Raw genomic sequence first — 22540 nt, 5'->3', positions numbered from 1 at the left:
ATTGCCTTGAAGATTTCCTTTGGGTTTCAATGTGGAAAAGTGTTCTATGAATGGGAAGGAGAGAGATGGTTTTATCCTAATCGGCAGATTAGCTGATGAGGAAACATATCCCTCAAACTAAATATTACTTAACATACAGCTCAAGTAGCAGTGACCCGGGCCCAGAAGCATTTGTCACCCCGCGGGGTGGCAGAAGAAGCAGCACTTCCTCTCCTTCAGCACATGTTACCTGTGCTCTGAGAAGGCCCACAGCCTGGAGGGAGGTGGGCAGAGAATGCCACCTTAGCAGCCTGTGCCCACAACTGCCAAGTCAAACAGAACCAGGAGGTCTAATTTTAGCCCTCTCAGCCTTGGCATTGGCCCTTTCAGCCAAGAAATTTTTCATGGCCCACAATAAAGCGCTTTGTTCCAGCCTTGCTGGAGACTATACAAAGGCCCAGCAAGGACGGGATGAGCATAAAGCAGAGCGAGAAACACATCAAAGAGAGGAACCTCACGGGAGGGGCGGCACTCACCCTCAGCCTTTGGTAAATATGTCCTGTACCTTCACCTCCCAAAGCTCCCAGAAGGGGCACATGGTTGCCTCCTTCCTCCAGCTTCTTTATGAATCTTCTGTTGGCTGGTGTCATCAACAGGTACCTTTGCTCCTTCATGCATGGGGTTTGCAGTTTACTCTCTCTCTTCATCCCTGCCTCACAACACCCACTTCTTTACATATATCTGGGTTTTGTTTTCTTTCCTGAGATGTCCTGGAAAGTGCACTAGATTAAGAGCTAGGAACAATTTTACAGTTTATAAACCACCTCCACGATTCGTTCCCTACAGTGACCTGGTGAATTAGGTGAGGTGGGAACCTCCATAGAACTTTGGGAGATGAGAAAACTGACGCTCAAGGAGGAAGCTGGCTTTTGCTAAGGTCACACAGGATAACACTGGCAGAGTTGGGACTGAAACCCAGCTCTGGTGTTTTAGGGAAAGGTGTCATCCCATGAACCTGTCAAAGCCCAGAAAACCCACGCAGGCCATTTGGGAAGGCCCTGGAAAATGTTTCCTGAGGGTCTCAGCTGGCTTCATGGCCAACAGTTCCAGGCTGAGGACCCAGAATGGTGGACTATCCCTTCAGGTAAATCACCATTTCCTGAAAAGAGATCAGGGAAGGCTGATCCACAGACGTATCCAGAGATACTGCTGTTTCCAAGGGAGAGAATATAATTTCCACCTACCCTTCTAGGTTCTTGGCTAAGACCCTTCTGTAATAAAAGACAGATTAACAGGAGAAAAACAAGCAGAAGTGAAATAACATGTATACCTCCTGTGTACCTGAGAGATACCCAGGAAAACTGAGTAACTCTTCAAAATGGCCCAAGCCACCACCATCTCCAGCTAAAGACAAAAGAAGATGTCGGTTGGGAGGGAAGCCAGTTCTGGAAGGCTATGAGGCAAAAAACACAGCAATCAAGGGTAAGGTTGTTATGCCGATTAAGTCAGATGCCTTCTCTATGAATAAAATTTCTAGAGATTTAGTCATCTCCTACTTCCTGGTACAAAGATAGATTCAGCCTTACAAATAGAGATTTCCCCTATAAATGTCTCTTTCAGAAGGGTAACTTCCACTCAGTTTTCAGAGATTCTCCTGTGCCTGCTCTTTCTTAAAAATAATCAGCCAACAAGGACCCTTATGCCAAAGAGACATATTTTGGGGTGACAAGTTATGCTCCCGTTCACCTTCTTGGTTCTTTGCTTTGACCTTTAAGTAGGACCTTCTGTGGACCTCAGGCACCCATAAGTGATAATCTTTGGGATCATCATCTTTTTCTATCTTTCAATTTTCTACCTTTCAAATTTGAATGTCAGTCATTATAGTGAACATGGGATAGCTCTTTCCTATCACATGTCTCATTTAAATCGTGTGATAACACAAGAGATTGGCATTATTACCATCAGTTTCACAGAAGGCAGAACTGAGCCCCAGAGAGGTTTTCCCACATGGTTATCCCGAGGGCCAGGGACTCTCATCCAGAGATCCACCCACAGCACTGCGTCTCCCCATTGTTGCTTCTCCAGAGTGCTGAGATGGGTGAGCCGGTGACAGACTTGTCCTTCATGTTACTGAGTTTCTCCTCCATATTCATCACTTAATTCAGAACTAACCAGGATGAAACACAGCAGTAAAAGTCTTTGGCCTACAAGGGAACTCTAAAATATTGCTGGGAATTAATTGTTTGAAAAGGGAGTGGCTTTAATTGAAAGCACCAAAGAGTTGTCTTTCCAGCATTCCTGAGATTGATTGTTTTGTGAACACAAGGCACGTTGTTTATTCGTTGGTTAAAATTATTTATATATCTATTTTTCTGATTATCAATGTTATATGTACTCCCTATAAAAAGTTCAGAGAGATATTGAGGAGTGAAATATTACCATTGTACATCCCACAGTTGTAACCACTGTTGAGATTTTGATGTAAATTACATACTGCCCAAAGTTCCTGCACACACAAGCTTGAGCATGTGTATAGAGCAAAGCAAGCCCGTACTACACACACATTTTGTGACTTGTTTTTTTTATTTTACTTAGTGTATTACACTGTCTTCTCTTTTTTCTTTTGGACCTCAAAACTCAAAATAAGCACACTTATTTAATCAATCGTACTCCTTTGTTTATGGCACGGTATCATCCTTGGCTACACAAAGCCCCTCTTGTGTGTTATTACATACTTTTTATCTTCTGTACTCACTTCTATTCCCCTCCTCCATTCTATTGCTTTTAATACATGTCCTCAGGTAAGTGTTTATACTTGAAAATACATAGTTGTTTTGCATATTTATGTGTTTTAAATAAATGACATGAGTCTATACCAGCCCATATCAATCAATATAGATCTACATTATCACTTTTGATGGTTTCATAATTTCCATTGTGTAGTTCTACCAAAATCTATTTAGCCAGTTTCCTATGGTAGGCATTTAGATCGTTTTATAAAAAGCTTTTTATTTTTATTGTTTTAAACAACGCTGAGGCAAACATTCTTATATGAAAGTCTCTGCAGATTTGTGTGATTATTTCCTTGAGATAATTTTGAAGGACCACTTTGTAAAAAATTCTTTACACAATTTTTCAGCTCCTGAAGTTATTTTGTTGCTGATTCCTTGAATGCCCCCTCTTCCTCTTTCTCTGCTCCTCCCACCCCCTCTCCACTTTGCTGGTCTCTCCATAGAGACCCTTAGTACAGTCATATTGGATCTCTGTTTCATAGGTTCTCTCTTGTCATTCAGCTGATAAGCTCTAGCACTTTGTTGACAGGGATTACATTGTAATTAATTGATTTGACCACATGTTCTGGGCACCTGTTCAGTGGTAAGCTTGGAATTGGGTGCTGAGTCGAACCTGACAATCACTCTGCCCTTGAGGAAGCCTGGGTCTGGTGAGATGGCAAGCATGATTTAAGGTGACCACCATGGCAGGTGGTGTGGTGACAGCAGTGTGTACAAGAGTCAGGGTGCAAAAGAGGAAGCCAGACAATAAAAATCGCCAAGATGAGGTGCCTCAACTATGTCTGGGAAAATGGATTGGAGTTTAACGGAAGATCAAAGTGGAACGAATGGGACTTTCCTTAAAGCAAAAGCAACAGCTAGTACACAACCAGAGAGGTTTGAGATGAGATAACAAGCTGGAGGGAGTCTCAGATAGGAGCATGGGGAGGGATGAGGCTACAGAGATTCTGCGGGGGGGGGGGGGGGGGCAGGCCCAGAGTGGGCCCAGCTGAGCAGTCTTGAATGCCATGCTGAGGATTGGATTCAGATGGGGGATAATGGAAGGCCACTGAAGGGGGTAAGCAAGGCAGTGACATGATTAGATTTTATGCTTAGAATGATCATTTTGGCTATAGTGTGGAAGGTGGATTTAAGGAGGGCAAAACTTTAGATAGGAAAGCAAGTTAGGAGATTATTGTAATAATCAAAGTGAGAGATGGGATGATGATGGCCTGATCTGAAGTAATGGCAACAGAGAGTAGGCGGAATTTGAGAGTGGCAGGAAGTAGTCTTCAGACTACTTAACTTGATGATTGATTACATACAGGAATGTGAAGGAGAGGGCAGAGTCCTGGATAACTCTAGGCTCAGAATGGATCCCTGGGCAGATGGCGGCGCTATTTACCCAGAGAGAAGTACAGGAAGAGAATATGTTGGGTTTGATGTGGTTATAGGATACAAATGTAGAAATGTCTAGCAGGGGCACAGATATATTATCTAGTATTCTGGGTAGGCTTGCCCCAGAGATAAATTTGGGAGCCATATTTACCTTTGTAATAGGTGATAACATTGAGAAAAAGTTTGTTGAATAAGTTTAGTATCACACTTCCTTTAAATAGAATATTTTACTTTTATAAAGCTACCCTTCCATGAAAATTTCAAAGTTCTCTGTACTTCAGACTCACCCACATGTGTTCAGGTACTTTTTTGAATTACTGTACAGATAACAATTTAGGAACAGGGTGGGTACATGGCTCTCAGAGGGGAAAGAGCCTAAGAGTCAGAAGATTTGAGTGACTCCTCCACTATCGGTAGGCACTTGGCCGTGTTCCTCACCCCTCAGGGTACCCGAGTCCTCCGTCCGAGAGCAAGGAGAGGGCTGGCACTGCCAGTGCTCACGGCTGTTCGTAGCCTGATGGCTCGGCGGTGCAGGTGACGTGAAGGCCACTGGTCTGCTCTTCTCTCTCACAGCCCCCCGCTGCTCTGAGCTAAGGGCCACGGCCCCTCCCCACTGGGACTTGGCAGCACGACTAGAACACAATCTGTTGGACAGAAGGCTGTGATTATTAATGAAAGCATTTCCTCTGTTACCTCCCTGAATTAAGAGAGGTCCTGACACTGCCGGGGACGGCCCGTTTCCTTTCATAGAAACGGATTCTCAGAAACACATAGAATAGTCACAGACGAGACGCGCAGGGAAGTCAAAATAAGATGCGGAAAAGTGGGTGGCTGATTGAAACACTCCCAGATAAAAGGTTACCAGCTATTAATCAGCTCACACTTCTGTTCAGCGGGTGAGCGAGGAATCGGATGGAAGTTTCACTCAATAGTTGATGCTTAGTCAGAGCTGTGAGGTCCTTAGATGACTTTTCTCTGTCAAGTCAGAGAAAAGGGAGGAGAGTACATAGGACCACAGTAAAATTCTCCATGTCTCACAATTTATGGACTTCTGTTTACATATACCAGGCCTGGTGTAGGTATCCAGGTTAGAGTGACTCCTAGATGTCTAGACCTGAACCTAGAAATGGCCACCTCTCTGTCTTGTGGACCTGCCCAGTTTGCTGGGACCCATGATGCGGAAAATAATAGCTATTGTTTGTTGAACATCTGCTACATGGAAGGCACTGTTGGAAAGAATTCAATGAGTTATCTCATTAATTCTCATAACAACCCAGTGAGTAAATGTCATCATTTCCATTTGACAAATGAGGAAACTGAAGCGCCAACGGGCTCAGTAACTTATCCAAATCATACACCTTGTATACAGCAGGAGTACCATTTGATCTCAGGTCTGACTGCAGCACACTTTTTTCTCCACTAAACTAAGTACAAATGAAAAATATGACATTGTGTCCTGACCGACACAATGGAACCCACAAGATGTGGTAAAAGGAAAAGTGAGTGTGGGCAGAAACTTTTCCAAAGTCCTAGCTACCACCTGGGCCAGACCAAAGTGCAGTTCTGGTCTAAGTCGTACTTCCCAGGACTTGGGACCTGTTCTTTGTGCCTGGGAAAGGAGAAGAAGGGGGCAGTTGAGTCTGACCCCCAAGGCGGATCAGGCCACTTGACCCCTTGCAGATCAGAGTCCCTGAGCATCTGGCCACCTCGTTACCAGGTGGGTTTCGTTTGGAACCACCCAGCCAGATTGGAGGGCTATGTCCTTGGGTCAGGGTAGCCCATCCAGCCCAGGCTGTGGGACCCCTTCAGGAAATCAGCCTCTGAGCTGTAGAGGGGCAGCCTTGGGAGGGAGGCCACTCTTCACACCCTGGTCATGGGGACATGGATTGGCCCTCCAGTACTGCAGGGCATAGTACCTTCAGTCTATCTCGGTGCCCAGACATCATAGGCCTGGGCATTGTAGCAGCTTCTGAGTCATGTTGCCAAGGCTCAGAAGTAGCCAGGGCTCTGCTAGGCTCTGTTACTAATATGCTGTGTTCCCTGGCACAAGTCCCATAACCTCCCCAGGAATACTCTAGAAAACCAATACATTTAAAAAAAAGAAAAAGAAAAAGAAAAAAGAAAACAAAGGAGTTGGATCAGATCATCGATCCCTGGGGCCCACTTCTGTTTTTACCTTGTGTATTTATTATACTTCCAGAATGAAACTCCTATCACTTGCTCTAATAGTGCCACTGCCACTGCCATCAAAAGGTTTTTCCTCATTTATTACACATCAAATAAGTATTTCCTCATCTTGAGTCCCCAAATGTATAACCTGTGCCCCCCACAAGTTGCATGCTTGTGGGCCAGCCTCTCAGCTATAATCTCATGAGGTTCAGGGTTTGAGGTAGTCACCCAAGAATGCCATGAGAAAGGATTTCTCCCCTTTTCTGAAACTGCTCTGGTCCCCAAAGACAGCATGAAATGCCAGCCTGTGATCAGTGCCTTCCCTGACTTCTGGCAAATGCTGCTGGAGGCTTGTGAGCACTAGACTTTGGAAGGATGCGGAGAGAGGAGCAGGAAGATCCAGAATGTCAGATATTTGCCTACATTAGAAGAGAAAACCCCACACAATGTGCTCGGCAACTTTGAGGCTTGGTTTTCAGGGTTGTTTTAACAGTCCCTGGAAACAAGCAACCTAACGTCATTTGTTTATAGGATCCATCAGTGGTGGTGATGGGGATTGTTTCAACATCCTGGCACAGAGATAAACATGTCTCCTGGCTTATAGGATTTGAGTGTTTGGCCTGCAGACAGCATGCTGAGGGAGTGATCAAGAGAGCAGGGTTCTCATTTCAGCTCTGTTACCGGTTGCCCATGGGATCTTAGAGAAGAACCTCAATCTCTCCAACCTAAAACCAAAGGGCATACAACAGAAGAGCCCCGAGGCAAATCTTTTCAGGCGTTGGTCTTCCCTAGTTGTGTGATTTCTAAATTCTTAATGCTTAGTCCCCGATGCAGGATCTTGAAAACCATATTGGAGACGTCAGATGGAGCAGTGAGGAATCAGGGAGAATGTGGGTTATGTCTATGCTGGTTTGGGTCTTTTCTCTTTAGGCCATCTACTGTGATTTTTATTCATGTTTTTATCAGTGCTTCCCAAATTGACTGAGAGTCATATTCTCCTGTGTTGCTTGTTAAAAGTACAGATTTCCCTCAAAGGATGAAGCTATGTTTTTCACAAGACAAGCAAGGGTGATTCTTGTATTCAGGCAAGTGTGGGATACACCGTTTAAGAGCTTTTGCCTAGGGATCAGTCACAGGTGACGCTGCCTGGTCTGGCGAGAAGCTGTCCCTCAGGCCCTTGTGCTATGAGCATTCATGTCACCATGCCCCACATTCCAGGAGGTGAGACTGTCTCCTGCATTCCGTCCTGAGTCCTCCAGATTGGAACCCCGTCTGGTCTTTGTATCCCACAATGCCCAGCACAAGGCCTTTCTCATAGACGGTGCCCATCAATCCATGTCTGCCAAACTGAGCTGCTCAGAGTTAAGCAGGCCACGGGTCATTACTGATACAAAACTATGCTTTCAAGGACAAGAAGAAAGTCATGAGCACTTGCCGAGAAGTGTCGTGGAGAAGACAGCACTGGCATCAAGCCTGACATAAGGAGTAAGAGTTAGACAGGTGGTGAGGAAAAGAAAAGGCAGTCTGGGCAGGAGTCGAAGTATGAGCAAGGCTAGTCTTTTTCAGTTATTTCCATGTTCAGCTGAAGCACCCAGGACCTGAAGAGAGCACCTGATCTATGAAAGGCTGACTCAGGTAATCTGACATTAAAACCAGCTCAGCTTTCATTCAAGACTCCTTCCACACCTGGCACTGTCGTGTATTCCATAGCCTTTCGTCTGAGCCCCTAAAGCCCTTCCTTCCTCAGCTCTGAGCCCTATTTCCAGGGCTGTTTCCCCATTGATGTGCTCATCCTGCCGTGAGTCTGCGCCTGTGGCTGGACCACTCCATCTCAGCCCCCCCCCCACTCTTTACATGAATCTTGCCAAGATTCTGCCAGGCTGTTGGCCCAGGAGAAGCTGGACCTGCTGTTCTGTGTGCCTCATTGCACGCAGCAGACCATGTTGTGTCCCGGGAAACTGAACTTAGATATCAGTATGGGTAAGGGACAACCTCAGGGACACACACACACACATACACACACACACACACACACACACGTATTCTATTTGAATCCTTTTTAAGACCAGAAGGCTTTATGGAGGAAAGACACTCTTGGGTGCTTCACTTCCCCTGGTGGGCCTGCTTCCTCCTCCAAGAAGTCTCCCAGTTCTTTCCTAAGGGCACTCTTACATGCTCTGCCTCTTCTGCTCTGGAATCCTGCTATCAAGACAGGGTAGGAAGTGGATGAGAAGTGGGCAAAACTCAAAGCAGGAAGACCAGTTAGGAGATGGTTGCAGAATCCTGGCGAGAATGACGGCCTGCATGAGAAACCAACAGGGCTCCCAGGAACTTCATTCATTCTGTGCAAAGCTTTTCACTAGCTGCTTGAGCTAGGGTAAATTACTTAATCTCTCTGAGCTTCAAAATCCTCATCAGTAAAAAGGGATGGTAATTATCTCTTTCTTACAGCATTGTTATATGGGTAAATGTTGCACAGAAACCTTTTGTAAACTGCAGTGTATAAGAATGTGGTCTTTTCTGGATATTTGCAATTAAGTGGTGCTGGGCATTTAGCCAAGGGCCCATCCCTGGTGAGTTTCTCTTGCTCACCAGAACCCCTCCACCAGTCCATTTTGTGCCTAGCACTGAGTTTCTCTTTACTGCAGCTCAAGCAGTGAGAAATTATTTGGTTTGGGGCTGGGCTGATCTTTCCTTAGAGCCTGGAAATGTAGCTTTAAAATAATAACTCCAGTTTCTGTCCCCTCCCTTGTGAGGTAACAAGCACTCAAGTACTGGCGGGTTCTCAGGTCAAGAATCCACGTGTGCTAGTCTTGTGAGACAAGCCACTTGGAAGCATGTGACTCAAACTTTCCTATTTACAAAATTTATGTCGCAGATCAGTAAATGGTGGGATTGGAAGGGCTGTAAACATCATCTGGTTTTTCAAAGGGGGAAACTGTGCAACAGGGAAGGAAAGGATCTGACCCAAGATCACAGAATCAGCGACAAATCGCTGGGTGAACTCTACCTCACATTATGTCATGGAATATTTTCATTCCATGACATAATGGGATGGGATGGGAACCTGATAAGCTTTACTGTCATTTTTACCCTTTCTGTCATCCTGGTTCCATAATGTAAGATACCGCTTGGCCCATATCACCGCAGCCCCAGAACAAAAGGATATAGGTGGGGAACGTGAACCCATGGATGCTTTTCCACTCATTTATCAAACCTGACTAAGTACCATCTGTATGCCAAGTACTGAGGGTACTGAGATACAAGACATGGGTCCCACCTTCAAGGCGTTCAAAATTTAATGATGAGGAAAGACAAGGAAACAACCTCCAGGAGAGCAGGCTATTTTCTCTACAGTTCATTGAAACATTCCTGCCATCTGCTACCTGCACTTTATGTTTATACTTATGATTACGTTGACTCTCCTCACATACAGATTATTATGAGGCTGATTTTCCCAGAAAGAAACATATCAAATATCACAACGTGATGAAGATCAGTGACATGGTCCTTGAATACCTACTTCAGTCGCCCGCATTCATTTATTCCCTCAAAAAATATTTGTTGAGCTCCTCATATGAGGTACCAAGGATGCAATGATAAATAAAAGGTAGTCCTCGCTTTCAAGAAACGAGAAATAGAGAAATAAATAATGATCATGGAAGCTTTTGCAAGGGAAGGGGGATGGATGAATGCCTTGGAGCAAGGATGCCTGGGTTGGCCTTGGAAAGTCCTCAGTTTTCACAGAGGAGGTGGCAGGTGAGATGGGGCCACTTAAAGTAGAAAGAGTCTGCTGAGCAGCCAAAGAGGGTGTCATTCGAAGAAGAGAGAACAGTGTGTACAAAGCATGGACCTGTGGAAGCATGTAAGCCCTGGGACCTGTAATGAGTGATTATTGCCTGGAATACAAAGTGAAAAGACAGAGTGACAGAAAACGAAGATGAGTAGACAGGACCTGTGCCGCACTAGGGAGATGGGGCTGCATCCCGTAGACAGTGGAGAACTGTTGAGGGCTTTGGGGAGAGGATTAGATGGTGAGGCTTATATTTCAGAAATTCATTCAAGCAGCCATGCGAAGGAAGGTGGGTTGGAGTCCAGTAAGGAGGCTTATCATTAATCCAGGCAAGACCTCGAGGGCAGTGTCTGTGCCACTCAGTGCCAGTTCAGAACTTGATGTTCTGCATGATTCACCCATGCCAGGCACACCTGAATGATAGTGCCAACCCTGAACTGTAACCAAGAAGCGTGAAGTTGTGCATTTGAATCTCCAGAACTATGATTCATGGTCCCGACAATGGTTCCTGTGTGTGTAAGAGACCACCCTCTCCCCAGGCAGCTAGAACGGTTTAAGGCATCATAAATGATCCACAAGGAATCCAAACTTCTTTGCCTAAAAGAGAAGCTGACAGGCTGACCTTCTAAAGGCCTTTGGGGAGGCGGTTTTTAATGACCCTTAATCCATTTTCCCATCATTAATACAAACCCACTTCTGAGCTTGTGGTTTTGGTAAATCTAACAGTGTTTTCCAAACAAGGACTTGGCACAGTGACTGATTCTTCTCTCATCCTTTTTTTAAGTGCCAAGAGACACTGATTCAGCCTCTCAAAACTTCCTGTTTTTGCTCCTTCCGTTCCTTCTCCTAAAATAAGCATCCACCTGTCTCTCTGTGACTGAATAGGTGTCTTGCAAAGCCAGGTTCAAATTCTAGTTCTGCCGTGGATTATTTGTATGATCTTGAGAGAGCTGCCATTATCTTTATTGCTGAGTTGTCACAGGGTCAGAGAGCCAGTTCGTGAAGGACCCAGCACTGTGTCTACCCCACAGCCAACACTCAGTACTCAGTAGCAGTTATTATTAGGTGAGATTCTAGTTCAATAAAGAAAATTTGTAATTCTCTACTGAAAAGAACAACGTGAAGTACTGAAAGTCTTGGTAATGTGTCTTTTGATTATCAGGATAATCATGAATTACAGTTTTCTTAGCTAGATTAATTAAACCTGACCCCTGAGTACCCACTTGATTTCCATATCCAGCTGTGGAATTCCACGGTAACATAATTAAGAGATAATTGCTAATAGGAGACTTGGAACTTGAAATTAAGAGCAAAAATAAGTAGAGAAGCTCCATGATAAAGGGCATAGTTGCTAATCCTCAAACAGAAGAACCTAGAACACACATAGCCATCTTAATGGTATCCCCCCACCCTGCTGTGTGCTGTTGGGATGGTGCCAAGGAAGAAGCCTTCCCTGGTGGTGGTGGTTTGGTTACATTTCGGTGGAAGTCTTGTTCGATGTTAGGGCACGTTACTGACAATGGGTGTGGAATCTGTCTTAAGAAGGTAAAAAACATAATAACAAAGTATGTGATGAGATTATCCTCTCTGGGCTATTGCAAGTGTAGACTTGCCTAGAGCCTGGGAGCTAATGCATCTCAAGCACACTGAAGGACCAGGTCCACTTGGGTGAATTCTTCAAAATCTACCTCGGTCTCCTCCAACAGGATTTTAAAGTTCTTGTGACACTTTGCTTTATCATGGCAGTCCTTCCGATATTCAAGTTTACTTGGACTTTTTAAAATCAACCTATGGTTAATTTGTTTTGTTTTCGGTTTTTAAATTATACAACCAAAACGTAAAAGGCAAAATATTTTTTAAATCATCCTTAGTTTTTCTGCCCTAATACACCAATTATTTTAATTTTGGGGTATCTTTTCTATCTTTATTTACTTACCTATTTCTTAATTCGCCATCACAGTAAATCTGAAAGAGTTTTGTTACTAGGTATGCCTTGTTAAGGAAGAAATTGAAGATAAAGTGGTTAATTAATATTGCCCTAAGTAACATACATAGTAAATGGCCAAATCAGGAGTAAAAATCAGGAATGACTCCAAACCATTTTTCTTTTTTTCTTTTTTCTTTTTTTTACCTACGCTCTACTGTGATAATGGCCATACAACCTGACACATAATCAATAAGGTAACATTATTTTATGTACCATTATTTTTACTTACTAGCAGCAATAATAAAAGAATGAAATTATGTCAGCTGAAACTCACCAACCAATCTTTCAAAAAATTCACCAAGAGTTGGTCAACACTGAAAACAATGTTGTAGGAAGTCTCTGAAAATGAGAATAGAAATAGAGAATTAATGTGACTAATAAGAAAGAGCTGTTTCCATTTTTTTTTAAAGCTGCAATTTTAAAATTAGAGCAACTGAGACTCTTTACAATTGCTGATCAGATTTTCCAAGCCACATTTGATCATTTGACTATAAAGCCTTCTTACTGTTCTTGTCAATAATCCCACTTAATATCCCCACAAAGTAAATGTGGAATTAGACACCTCGGCAGCAAATGCTAATGGACTCAACACATAGAAGGAGAATATAAACAGTTTCCACATACTTTACATGAGTAGCATAAAAAGGGATGGTTGCCTTGCCATATTGTAGTCAATGCCATGTGAACGATGCCACGTGACAGAGGAGGAGCCCTACAGCCTTTTGAACGGTGAGAAGAGTTCATCTCTTTTCTAGAATACAAAATAGAAGGAAATAGACTTGGGGAGGCTTTGATCACACAGCCTGGAGGGAGTTCCTACCCGTAGAACTACTGGGAACTCCAGCCTGGCTCATAATCAAGTTGGAAATAACCACAGCCATGGTGCTAATTGCATTAATTTGCTTTTCTTCAGGCACAATGGGGAAACAGAATAGCAAACTGGCCCCCGAAGTGATGGAGGACCTGGTGAAGAGCACAGAGTTTAACGAGCATGAGCTCAAGCAGTGGTACAAAGGATTCCTCAAGGACTGCCCAAGTGGGAGGCTGAATCTCGAGGAATTTCAGCAGCTCTACGTGAAGGTAAGTTGTTTTCCAACCTCTTTTTCCCTTCAGGCCAGAAAACATCGTCTTCATAAAATGTAGTGTCACGGTCACGTGGAATTGTAACTCAAAGTAGTCAGTTTGTTTGACCCAAAAAGAAAAATGGACAAATTAAAAAATGCAAAGGGGTGTGTTTTGTTCCAGAGATAAGTCAAGCATTTTCTGAACAAGAAGAGTCATTGTTCAATCAAAACACTTCACTAGAGTTTAGAGAGTGAAAGAACATGAAAAATTTCGGATAATGTTGTTTGCTGTTACTTATTGACAAGCTGCTAATTACACTATTGGTCAGCTTGTTAAAGGTATCTGGACCTCTCTTAGTTGAACAGAAAATATTTGGGAGGGATTTAGAAAGGTCCTCCTATTTGCCAATAAGAAAGAAACCCAGAGCCCACCCACCACTTTGCACGTAGAAGGGGGTGGGAGTTCCGGTGTACATGCAGGAGTCGATGTCTACCACATGGGCTCTTAACCCAGCATCTGGTACTAGAAGCTAATCTTGCCCTGGACATTAGATGAAACTACCACGGGAGGTACCGTTTCTACGGCAGTGGTATGGTTTTGTCTTGTCTGAGTTTATTCGTTGTGTTGGTTCTAGATTTGGTATGATCTAAGGCCTTTCGTTTTGTGTCTATGTACTTCTATGTGAGCCTTGTGGAAGAAATGCATTGCTTTTCTTTTAACTTTCTCTGATGAAAATACCAAATAGGCAATACTGATTTTATCACTTATGTGTAGCAAGTGTCCATTCGAGCAATATGAAACATCCACATGTGTGTGTGTATGTGTGTGGAGGATGGGGGTGGGGCAGTGATTGTGTAAAATAGCAAACATTGTCATTATATCCTGCAGTTGATCATTTGACGTAGCCCATCCATGTACAAGAAGGGACATGTATAATAATAGTCACGCTCATAGCTGCTCCGTTCACCATAGCAAAGCTGGGAAACAACCCAAATGCCCATCAAAGCGAGAGTGGAAAATAAACTGTGTTATACAAGCATATCCACACAGCAGTCAAAGCAGTTGAACTGTAGCAACACTAAAAAACATTAAGTGCAAAAACTAAGTCTCAATATTCCAAATGAAACGCAAATAAGATAAAAATATATTTTATGACTATAAATAAATGCAATAAAATCATATAAAAAGGAAAGCAAGTGAGTGGTGAACACGGGCTTCAGACTGATGATTATATCAAGTGGGGAAGCAGGAAGGGATAAGATGGGGGTACGGCCACTTGGTAACACATAGAGTGAGTCAAAGTCATACCTATGGTTTTGGGTGATGAGTTTGCAGGTACTTATGTCATTGTTAAAAGCTCACTAACCCTGCATGGACCACTGACGAGTGTCAGGGACCCAGAATTATCATTCATCCAGAGCTGAGCACCTGAGGGTACCAGGTATATACAAAACTATCTCCTTAAATGGGTGTAGAAAGCTACACATATACTGGCCGGTGTGCAGGTTATAAGATCATTGGGACGTTTCTAAGAAGAGCTGAGTAATTTGTTTTTAGCATGTGAAGATCTTTTATATAGAAGTGCTGAGAAATGCATTTATTATTCAACTGATATAAATTGTTTTTGCAGAAAAGTGTGGCGGTATGCGTGTTCCTAGATTTTTATACAGACCACTCTTCATAGTTTTCAGAGTCATTTCGTCTACTATTTTGTCACCCAGAAGTTAGCCTGAGCCTCAGAACTGTCTTTACTCTCAGCCCTAAGGAAACTACAGACAAATAAGATTTATCAAAGCCACTTCCCTATTACTAAAGGTTATGCAAGCTGTCATTCTATGTTTAAGAGAGCTCTGAGTGCTAAATAGTGTCCCTCACTATTTGTTTAACATGAGAGGACTTTTGCCTTTGAAGAAATAGTTGAAAGGCAGGAAATGATGTATTTCATTTACATACTGGAAGTACTCAGCACTGAAAACACACCCGCCTCCAGGTGTGGGGAGGGGGGAAGGATGGAAACATTAAACACAGCTCAATGTTTTGTGGTACAATGATGTGTATGTACCATCATCATTCCCCACCCCCACTTCCCCACTCCACCCCAGAGTGGCTCTGTTTGTTCCAGGAAGGGAATATCTGACTTTCTTGGTGGAGTCTGGGTTCTGGGTCGCCTCTTAACAGCCATATTCAAGCTCTTATATCAAATAGTCAGAAAGTAGGCAAAGTCTTCCTCTCCTTCCAGAGTTGTCCAAGGACATAATACAAAGAAGAATCACAGGGAATATACCACAAGCACAGAAAAAAAAGAGAGAGAGAAAAAAAGACACATCTGATACCCTGGAAGGGAGAAGCACAGAAAAAGATGTGGATTATATAATAAGGCCCCGGAGAGGGGCCGACAAGAAAAATCTTCCTTTAATGCTGCTGAAAAGTACAAATATTCAGCAAGACACAGCCCCGATCCTGGCGAATAAGCACTTTTCAGTGGGTCCATCTAGCTCAGTGTAGACCCTGAGCCATCCTGGAATCCAGCTTAACGAGCAATACTGCCCGAGGTCTCTGCCCTCCTGTCTGTGTGGTCAGCCTGGCATGTCTACTGCCGCCGACCTGACCCATTTCAGGCTCCAGCAGAGTCACCTCGCTGCTGCAAAACCAATTCTGATGAGGGTGTCGGGAGGGGCAGGATAATGGAAGAGGCCCTTCTGCCAGGCCAGGAGCCACAAACCCTCAGCGTTAGAAGCCTCTGCATCCAAAATATAAAGGACCTCTTTCATGAAGTCTGTGTCTAAGAATGTTTAAAACTGAAGTCCAGAAAAATGAGGCAATTTGTCCAGTGTCACAAACAGACTGAAGGCAGGACGGACATTAAAAATGGGTACGCTGGCTCTCACCGCAGCACACAACCCTTCCTGTCGGCTGGATTCCCATGGCAGCTTCTCATCAACCCCCTCCATCCCCTCCACCATCTATCTGCTGGACTGAGCTTTGAGAAACACAGATCTGGGCATGGTCCTTCCTGGTTTGATACAGCTTTCATTCTTCAGTCCTATAAACCACTGTCACCGCATTTCAGTCACCATTAGACCAGTGGCTGGCACAGAGCCTGCCACAGAACAAGCATCAGCAAGCGTTTGTTGAGTGAATATCTTAAATGTTGGCTGTGATCTCCTCAGGAAGCCTTGTGGTGGAGGCATAGAGAAGTAACTAAAGGACAGTCCTGCCTGCTTTTAGGGTCTCATGGGCTGAAGGAGAAGGACACAATCAACCACAATATAAGGCAGAATGACCTGAATGCTTACTGGTGGGGCAAGAGTGGAAAGAAGAGGTTAATTTCAAAGTGGGATATTAAAATAAGAAGTCAATTAATGCAGGGATGGAGGACTTTTCTCTTTGTTTTTTTAGAGGATAAAATGTCTCTGAGTAGATAGTTTTTACCTTTTTCAAGCTTGATACTTGTGATAGGCTGAGCTGTGCCTTCCTCCCCCCCAAATTTATACGTTGACTTTTTAACCTCCAAGACCTCAGAATGTGAATGTATTTGGAGATAGAGGTAATTTTAAGTTAAAATGAGGTCATTAGACTGAGCCCTCATCCATCATGGCTGATGTCATCAGAAGAGGAGATTAGGACACAGACATGCACAAAAGGGAAGTTCATGTGTAGGTGCAGGTGGGAAACAGCCATCTACATGCCAAGGAGAGAGGCCTCAGGAGAAACCAACCTTATCAACACCTTGACCTTGGACTACTACCCTCCAGAAGCATGAAAAAATTTATTTTTGTTGTTTGAGCCTCCCAGTCTGTGGTCCTCTGTTACGGCAGCCCTAGAAGACTAACACAGTACCCGTTTCTTCTCTGTCACAGACTTCTCATGTGCAAACCCAGAGCCCTCTGTATCTGATGTAAGGATGCTTTCTGTCAGGAATGCACTGGCACTCTGGCACACGCAGGGAAGTCTGTGTCTCCGGGCACAGAGGTTATAGGAGATGTTTTATCATCCCCACCCCAGCACTGCTATGACAGGTTGGAAAGGGAGCTTTTGCATTTTGTCATGAAGAACCAAGTACCTGATGTCTTCCCTCATGAGAATGTCCTGTTTCTGACAATCAGAGTGATTGCCAAGTCAAGAACACAAACTAAGATTGAGAGTTTGCGATTTGAACTATATTTTCTCTGAACTGGCCACAGTTTCAAAAGAAAACCGACCCTGGGGAAGAGCAAGCAACTGTGTGAGGAAGTGTCCCTATCCCAGCTCCTTTTCCTTGGAAGGCTGATGCCAGCTTATTTTGATTAGTCCCTGTGACATCAAAGCGGAAGAAACCATGTAACAGAGCTGGCAGAGTCCTGTGAAGCCCCAAATGGATTCTGAAAATTGTTTGGAGTTTGACTGTCAGGGTTGTTTTCATCAGGACCATTTGGGTGGGTTCAGGTTGAAGTGAAAAGGCAGTTCAGAGGCAGTTAAAAAAGATCATGAGATTTAGAATCTGACAGATCTGAGATTCAATCCCAGCTGTGCTACCTTTGCCAGATCTCTGCCTCTCTGAATCTGTTTCCTTATCTTTAATATGGAAATGATAGGCCCTATCCTATCACCTCAATGATGGAGTCCCAAAGGACAGAGCCAAGTGAAAATTATTTACAACCTAGAACAAGATGCTTTTGCCATCATGATTGATAACCTACTCGTTTACTCTCAGAGAGCTAAGATGGAAAATAGGTTTTCTTTCACATGCCAATGCCAATGGCAGCACAAATGGTCTACAGAAGAGGATCTATTGAGCTTCAGTTGGAAAATGTACCTTAATCAATAGTCTACCAGGTGTTCCAGGAGGGGATAGCAACCAGGGCAGGACCCATCACGGGGCTATGCTAGCCTCATTCCCATCGTAGATTCTTAGACACTGAGCTCAGCGTCCTTGCCAGTCCCCTACTGCCATACAGGATGATGTGTGGCATTCAAGGCCTTCTTTATTCAGTCCCACAATCACTCGGTGTCCCTCACACACTTCCACCTACTCAGTCCCTGCTACTTATGATTTTGCAGATGAAGAAAGAGATAAAGTCTCAGATGTAACAAAATGGCCAAAGGCTCTTCTTGTGCCAGTCCAGTTCTAAGCCTCTGCTTTTCCACCAAGCAAAAACCATTGCACCAAAACTACTCCTCAGGAGTGGTAGGCAACTTGGACCTGTACCTGAGGCAGGTGGTGGTGGTGGTTGGTGGGGGCTAGAGAACAATTTGATCGTCCCTGATTCAACAGTTTGAATTTTAGTAAAATGTATTTGCATGTAAAAGTTCTGCCAAGTCATTCCATATCCTTCCAAGTGGTCATTTCCTGAAGAGTTTCTGTAATTTGGTCATTCAAAAATGCACTTCCAGCTTATCCATAGAAGAGTGGACTCATTCATTCATTCATTCATTCATTCAAGACTCATTTCCCCTGTGCTTTCTGTAAGACAGACATTATCCTGGGCATCACCCTCAATAAGCTCAAAGCCTGATAGAACTGGAATATCATCTTATTTTTCTATAATGCTTTTCATTTCTCAAAATTTGGGAGAGCCTTCCATGAGTTCCTCATTCAAGCCAGAAGAGTCTCTTCCTCCTCTGGGTTCCTAAGACTTTGGTCCCCCCATCTCCTTTTGCAAGGACATTATGGCTTTACCGCACAATTCTACAAGCTTTTTTCACCTCCTCATTAATTGGAGCCCTTTTCCATTCCCCAGAGCGTACACTATCGCTATCGGTGTTTTGCCTGAATACAAATAAATGCGATGTGGTTTAATCAGAAGGCCGATGTACCTGGCTCTACCATACACTAGCCATGTGAACTTGGAAGAGTCTGATGCTTAAAGGTTTGTTAAATAAATCGACAAACCACTTGGCTCTCTGTTTCCTCATCTGTCAAATGGGGATAATACTCTGAGCCTTGCATACTTCATATGCTTTGTAAACAGTGAATCATCTTACCCAGGTAAGACTGATCAGTTGCTAGATTTAGGCACCTGGGCATGGCAGAACTTCCAGATACCAAACAGCCCCAGTCTCTTGGGCTATGGCATTGTCCAGGAAAGGGAATCCCCCCTTTTACCCTTCTGGAGTTCTTACAGCTAGGTTACTAATAAAATTGGCACAAGGCAGAATAGCAGGAGAAAATCTCAAATTTTACTATGTGCACATGGAGAGAATTAAAAGAATAATTCTCTGAGAGGGAAGCTGAGCAGGCCATTTATTTCCCCTTTACAAAAAGGAACAATAAATTTGTGGAGAGTTTGACAAGACAAAGGAACACAGGTGTTGGGTTATGCTGTTAGTAAGGAATTTAAATAGAATGGAGGCTTAGGGCAGTAAATGAGTACAATCGACAAGGGTTTGTTTATATGAGCTTCTCAGCTCTGCATTCTCTCTCTCTGGCGATAAGGTTGTCTGGTCTATAGTCTGACTGCTCTGCACCTTAGCCCTTTTATGGCAGAGAAGGCACCTTTCAAGTGGAGGCTTATTTCCTGCATTTACAGACACAGAGGAAGGTCCAACAGCTTCTTCGGCCCCTGCCACTTCTCAAGTGATTTTAATTCAAAATAGTTAATATGCTATTGTGGGATATCTGAGGGTGGCCTGCCCTGGCTCCCAGCAGCATCAAGAGCTGGCTCCCCCATTCAATATTATTTTAAAAGAAAATGTGACACAGATGGCTATTGTGGCTTCTCAATATCAGATTCAAATCAATTTTGAAAATAAAAGTCTTGGCTCAAAAACTATTTTGGGAAGATCGGTTTTCAGGGATACAGATTTTGCTTGTGCTTACAAGGTAATTAGGAGTAAGCCTTATTAAAAATTTGTCGGGCAGGGCTATATACAAAAGCATTTTCATTCCTTTGAGAAGTAGACATTACATAAGACACAAAATGTCGTCCAGATCGAGCTGGTGAGGATGCTGCGATTTTTAGTGAGAACCTGGGAATTCATTTCCGTTTGTAACCTGGGAATTCATTTCCGTTTGTAATGTTTGCCAACACATTGGTTTGCCACCATCGAGGCTATACTTCAACTCGAATTAGTGTGGAGAACGAGAGCTGGGGTCTGAAATCTCCGGGAAGAGATGACAATAAAGTTACAGTTCTAGGAAAATGAGGTCCCATGTGAGGTTCCAAAGGCATTTTATTACAGGGAGATTGTCTCAGGAACAGCTAGCTACCCGTGTGTCTCGCATTAGAGAGAGCATTTATCCCAGAGGGTTGGAAGTGATAACCTTCTCCTGTCTCAAGGGGTGTGAAATTCTTTTGGATGGCTTCCACACCTTGGGATTTTGCTTTCCTGTGATAGGGCAGGTGTCAGTTAGAGAGATATCAATGGCCATTGTAGCCATGATATCCAAAGGAATGCTCTTAGATGATACCTCAACTCCTTTGTTCTCAGAATAAAGTTGGAAATAGTCCTTTAGAAGGCTCTCACTCTACTCCCTACCTCCCCACATCCCATCCCACCCTCTATTTACATAGGAGGAAACTGAAGCCCTTGGAAAGGGGAGGGGCAGTTCAAGATGGAGCAGTTTCTTAATGGCTTCATTTAACATCCCAAAGGATGTGTCTCAACTCCAGCCTGATTATGGAGGTTTTAAGCCAGGAAGACCCACTCTCCCCTTAGCTATTATCTGCAGCTAATTGTTAAAGGACAATCCATTTCTAATTGGAAATAGAGCCAAAGAAGAAGAAATAGCCCTTGTGTACTACAGGATCGACTTGAAGATACAAAATCATGTCTGGATCTCTCCTTGTACATCTGTTTCACATTGTTGGGTTTTTCTGCCCCTTTGAAAGGGTAAGAGGGACTTGTATCTGGTACCATTGACCCACGTTGTTGTGAAGCATTTCCCCTCTCCCGTCCCGTGACCCATCAAGCACTTGCCAGAAGAAAACTCTCCATCTTACTATTTGCATTTGCTCTCATGTCTCCCCTGGGAATGGTTCTTGGACTTTTGTTTGTCTCTGAGGGTGGTTAAGGAGCTTGAGGTCCCATCTGTGACTGCCCTGAAATTGCTGTGAATCCTTGCTGTGCTATGTCGGCTTCTCCCCTCCCATATGAAATGCAGTCCTGGTGTAACTGGGGAGAGCTGGGGGAGGTACGCCGTAAAATAGCCCTAAATCCATCTATGAAATGTCCAGGGGCCTTATTAACTCTGTCTTAAGAGACTGAACTCCCTTTGTAGATAGTAATACCGAGAAGTTACTAGCAGTGATCCACCTTCCATAAACACTACCGGGTAGTATCTATAAAAGTCTGCAGCCAAGAACTATGAGGAATGCAGTTTCAGTGAGACTGGCTCATTCATTTTAAAGGGCTTGCAGCCGAGTAGAACAATCTATATTGATAGCTAAGAGATAATAGAGAAAGCGATAGTTGTCCCAAGACTGGTGCCTATATTCTAGCCTAGCGAATTTCTATATAAATATCTTCACTGAAGATTTCAAGATACTTTAAAATATAAGTAGGAGTAGCAGCTGCAAGGATGGCATTCCTAAGAGAAGGGACAACCTAAGCAAGGGGACAGGGCAGGGAGACAGGGGGATGGTGTGGGGAACAGCAGGCAGCTGTGTTGGCTGAAATGTCAGATGACCAAAGAGGTACCAGGGGAAAAGTGAGGTTGGAGATGGGAGTGGGGCCCAGTCACAGAGATCTTCCAGTGACGGCGGAGTCCTGAAGCCCGGAACGTTGATGACAAGGCGGACAGATGGTTTCCTCCTGGATGTGCAAGATGACCATGAAAATTGTGGTGACTTGGGGTTGTGTTCTTCTTAAAACAACATAATGACAGTACCAGGAATGGGAAATTATTTTTCACTTTCTTGCAAATGTTCCCAGTGACTCAGTGAGTGGAGCTGTAGGAGCTCCCAGGCTGCCTTCAAGCGAATGAATTAGAACCAGAGTTGACTGAGGCATTCATCAAGCATTTATTGTCTGTACCTTGTTGCTGCACTAAACTCTGGGAGGATCCGCAGGTAGGACACGCATGGACGTCCCATGCCATCCGTGTGTGTGTGTGTGTGTGTGTGTGTGTGTGTGTGTGTGTGTGTGTTGGAGGGGGTAGGGGGAGGGGAAAGCCTTCCAAGCAGACAAACGCAAGGACAACCCAAGAGTTATGAGGTTATGGGTCAGTCAGAGCTTTGGGAACTTGGGGAAAGGGAAGAGAGACAGAGGGCCATTTTCGAGCTATTATGTCCTACTTTTCTCCGGAGACATAGAAATTAATTAAATATGGTACCAAGGTAGAGATGAGAGTGAACTCCATGTAAGTGCACAGAAAGAAGCTCCATGTGGCTGAACAGAGGAAATGAGGGGATAAGAGACAGAAGGGCAGGAGTTGGAAAGGTAGGCAGGGCCTTAGTC

General features: G+C 43.9%; 1 protein-coding gene across 1 annotated transcript in view; it reads left to right on the top strand.

The window, feature by feature from the left end:
• The window catches only part of VSNL1 (visinin like 1), an 85693-nt gene that overhangs the window by 21052 nt on the left and 42101 nt on the right, over nucleotides 1-22540 (top strand). Inside the window, exon 2 of the mRNA XM_081068530.1 lies at nucleotides 13011-13177. Coding sequence (XP_080924656.1) covers nucleotides 13016-13177 — 162 coding nt within the window. The 5' untranslated portion in view covers nucleotides 13011-13015. The remainder of the gene's footprint in view (nucleotides 1-13010; nucleotides 13178-22540) is intronic.

Source organism: Rhinolophus hipposideros, assembly GCF_964194185.1.
Source record: "Rhinolophus hipposideros genome assembly, chromosome: 12".
Lineage (NCBI taxonomy): Eukaryota > Metazoa > Chordata > Mammalia > Chiroptera > Rhinolophidae > Rhinolophus > Rhinolophus hipposideros.
Note: the sequence above shows the minus strand (reverse complement) of the source record. Positions and strands in the feature narration are given on the sequence as shown.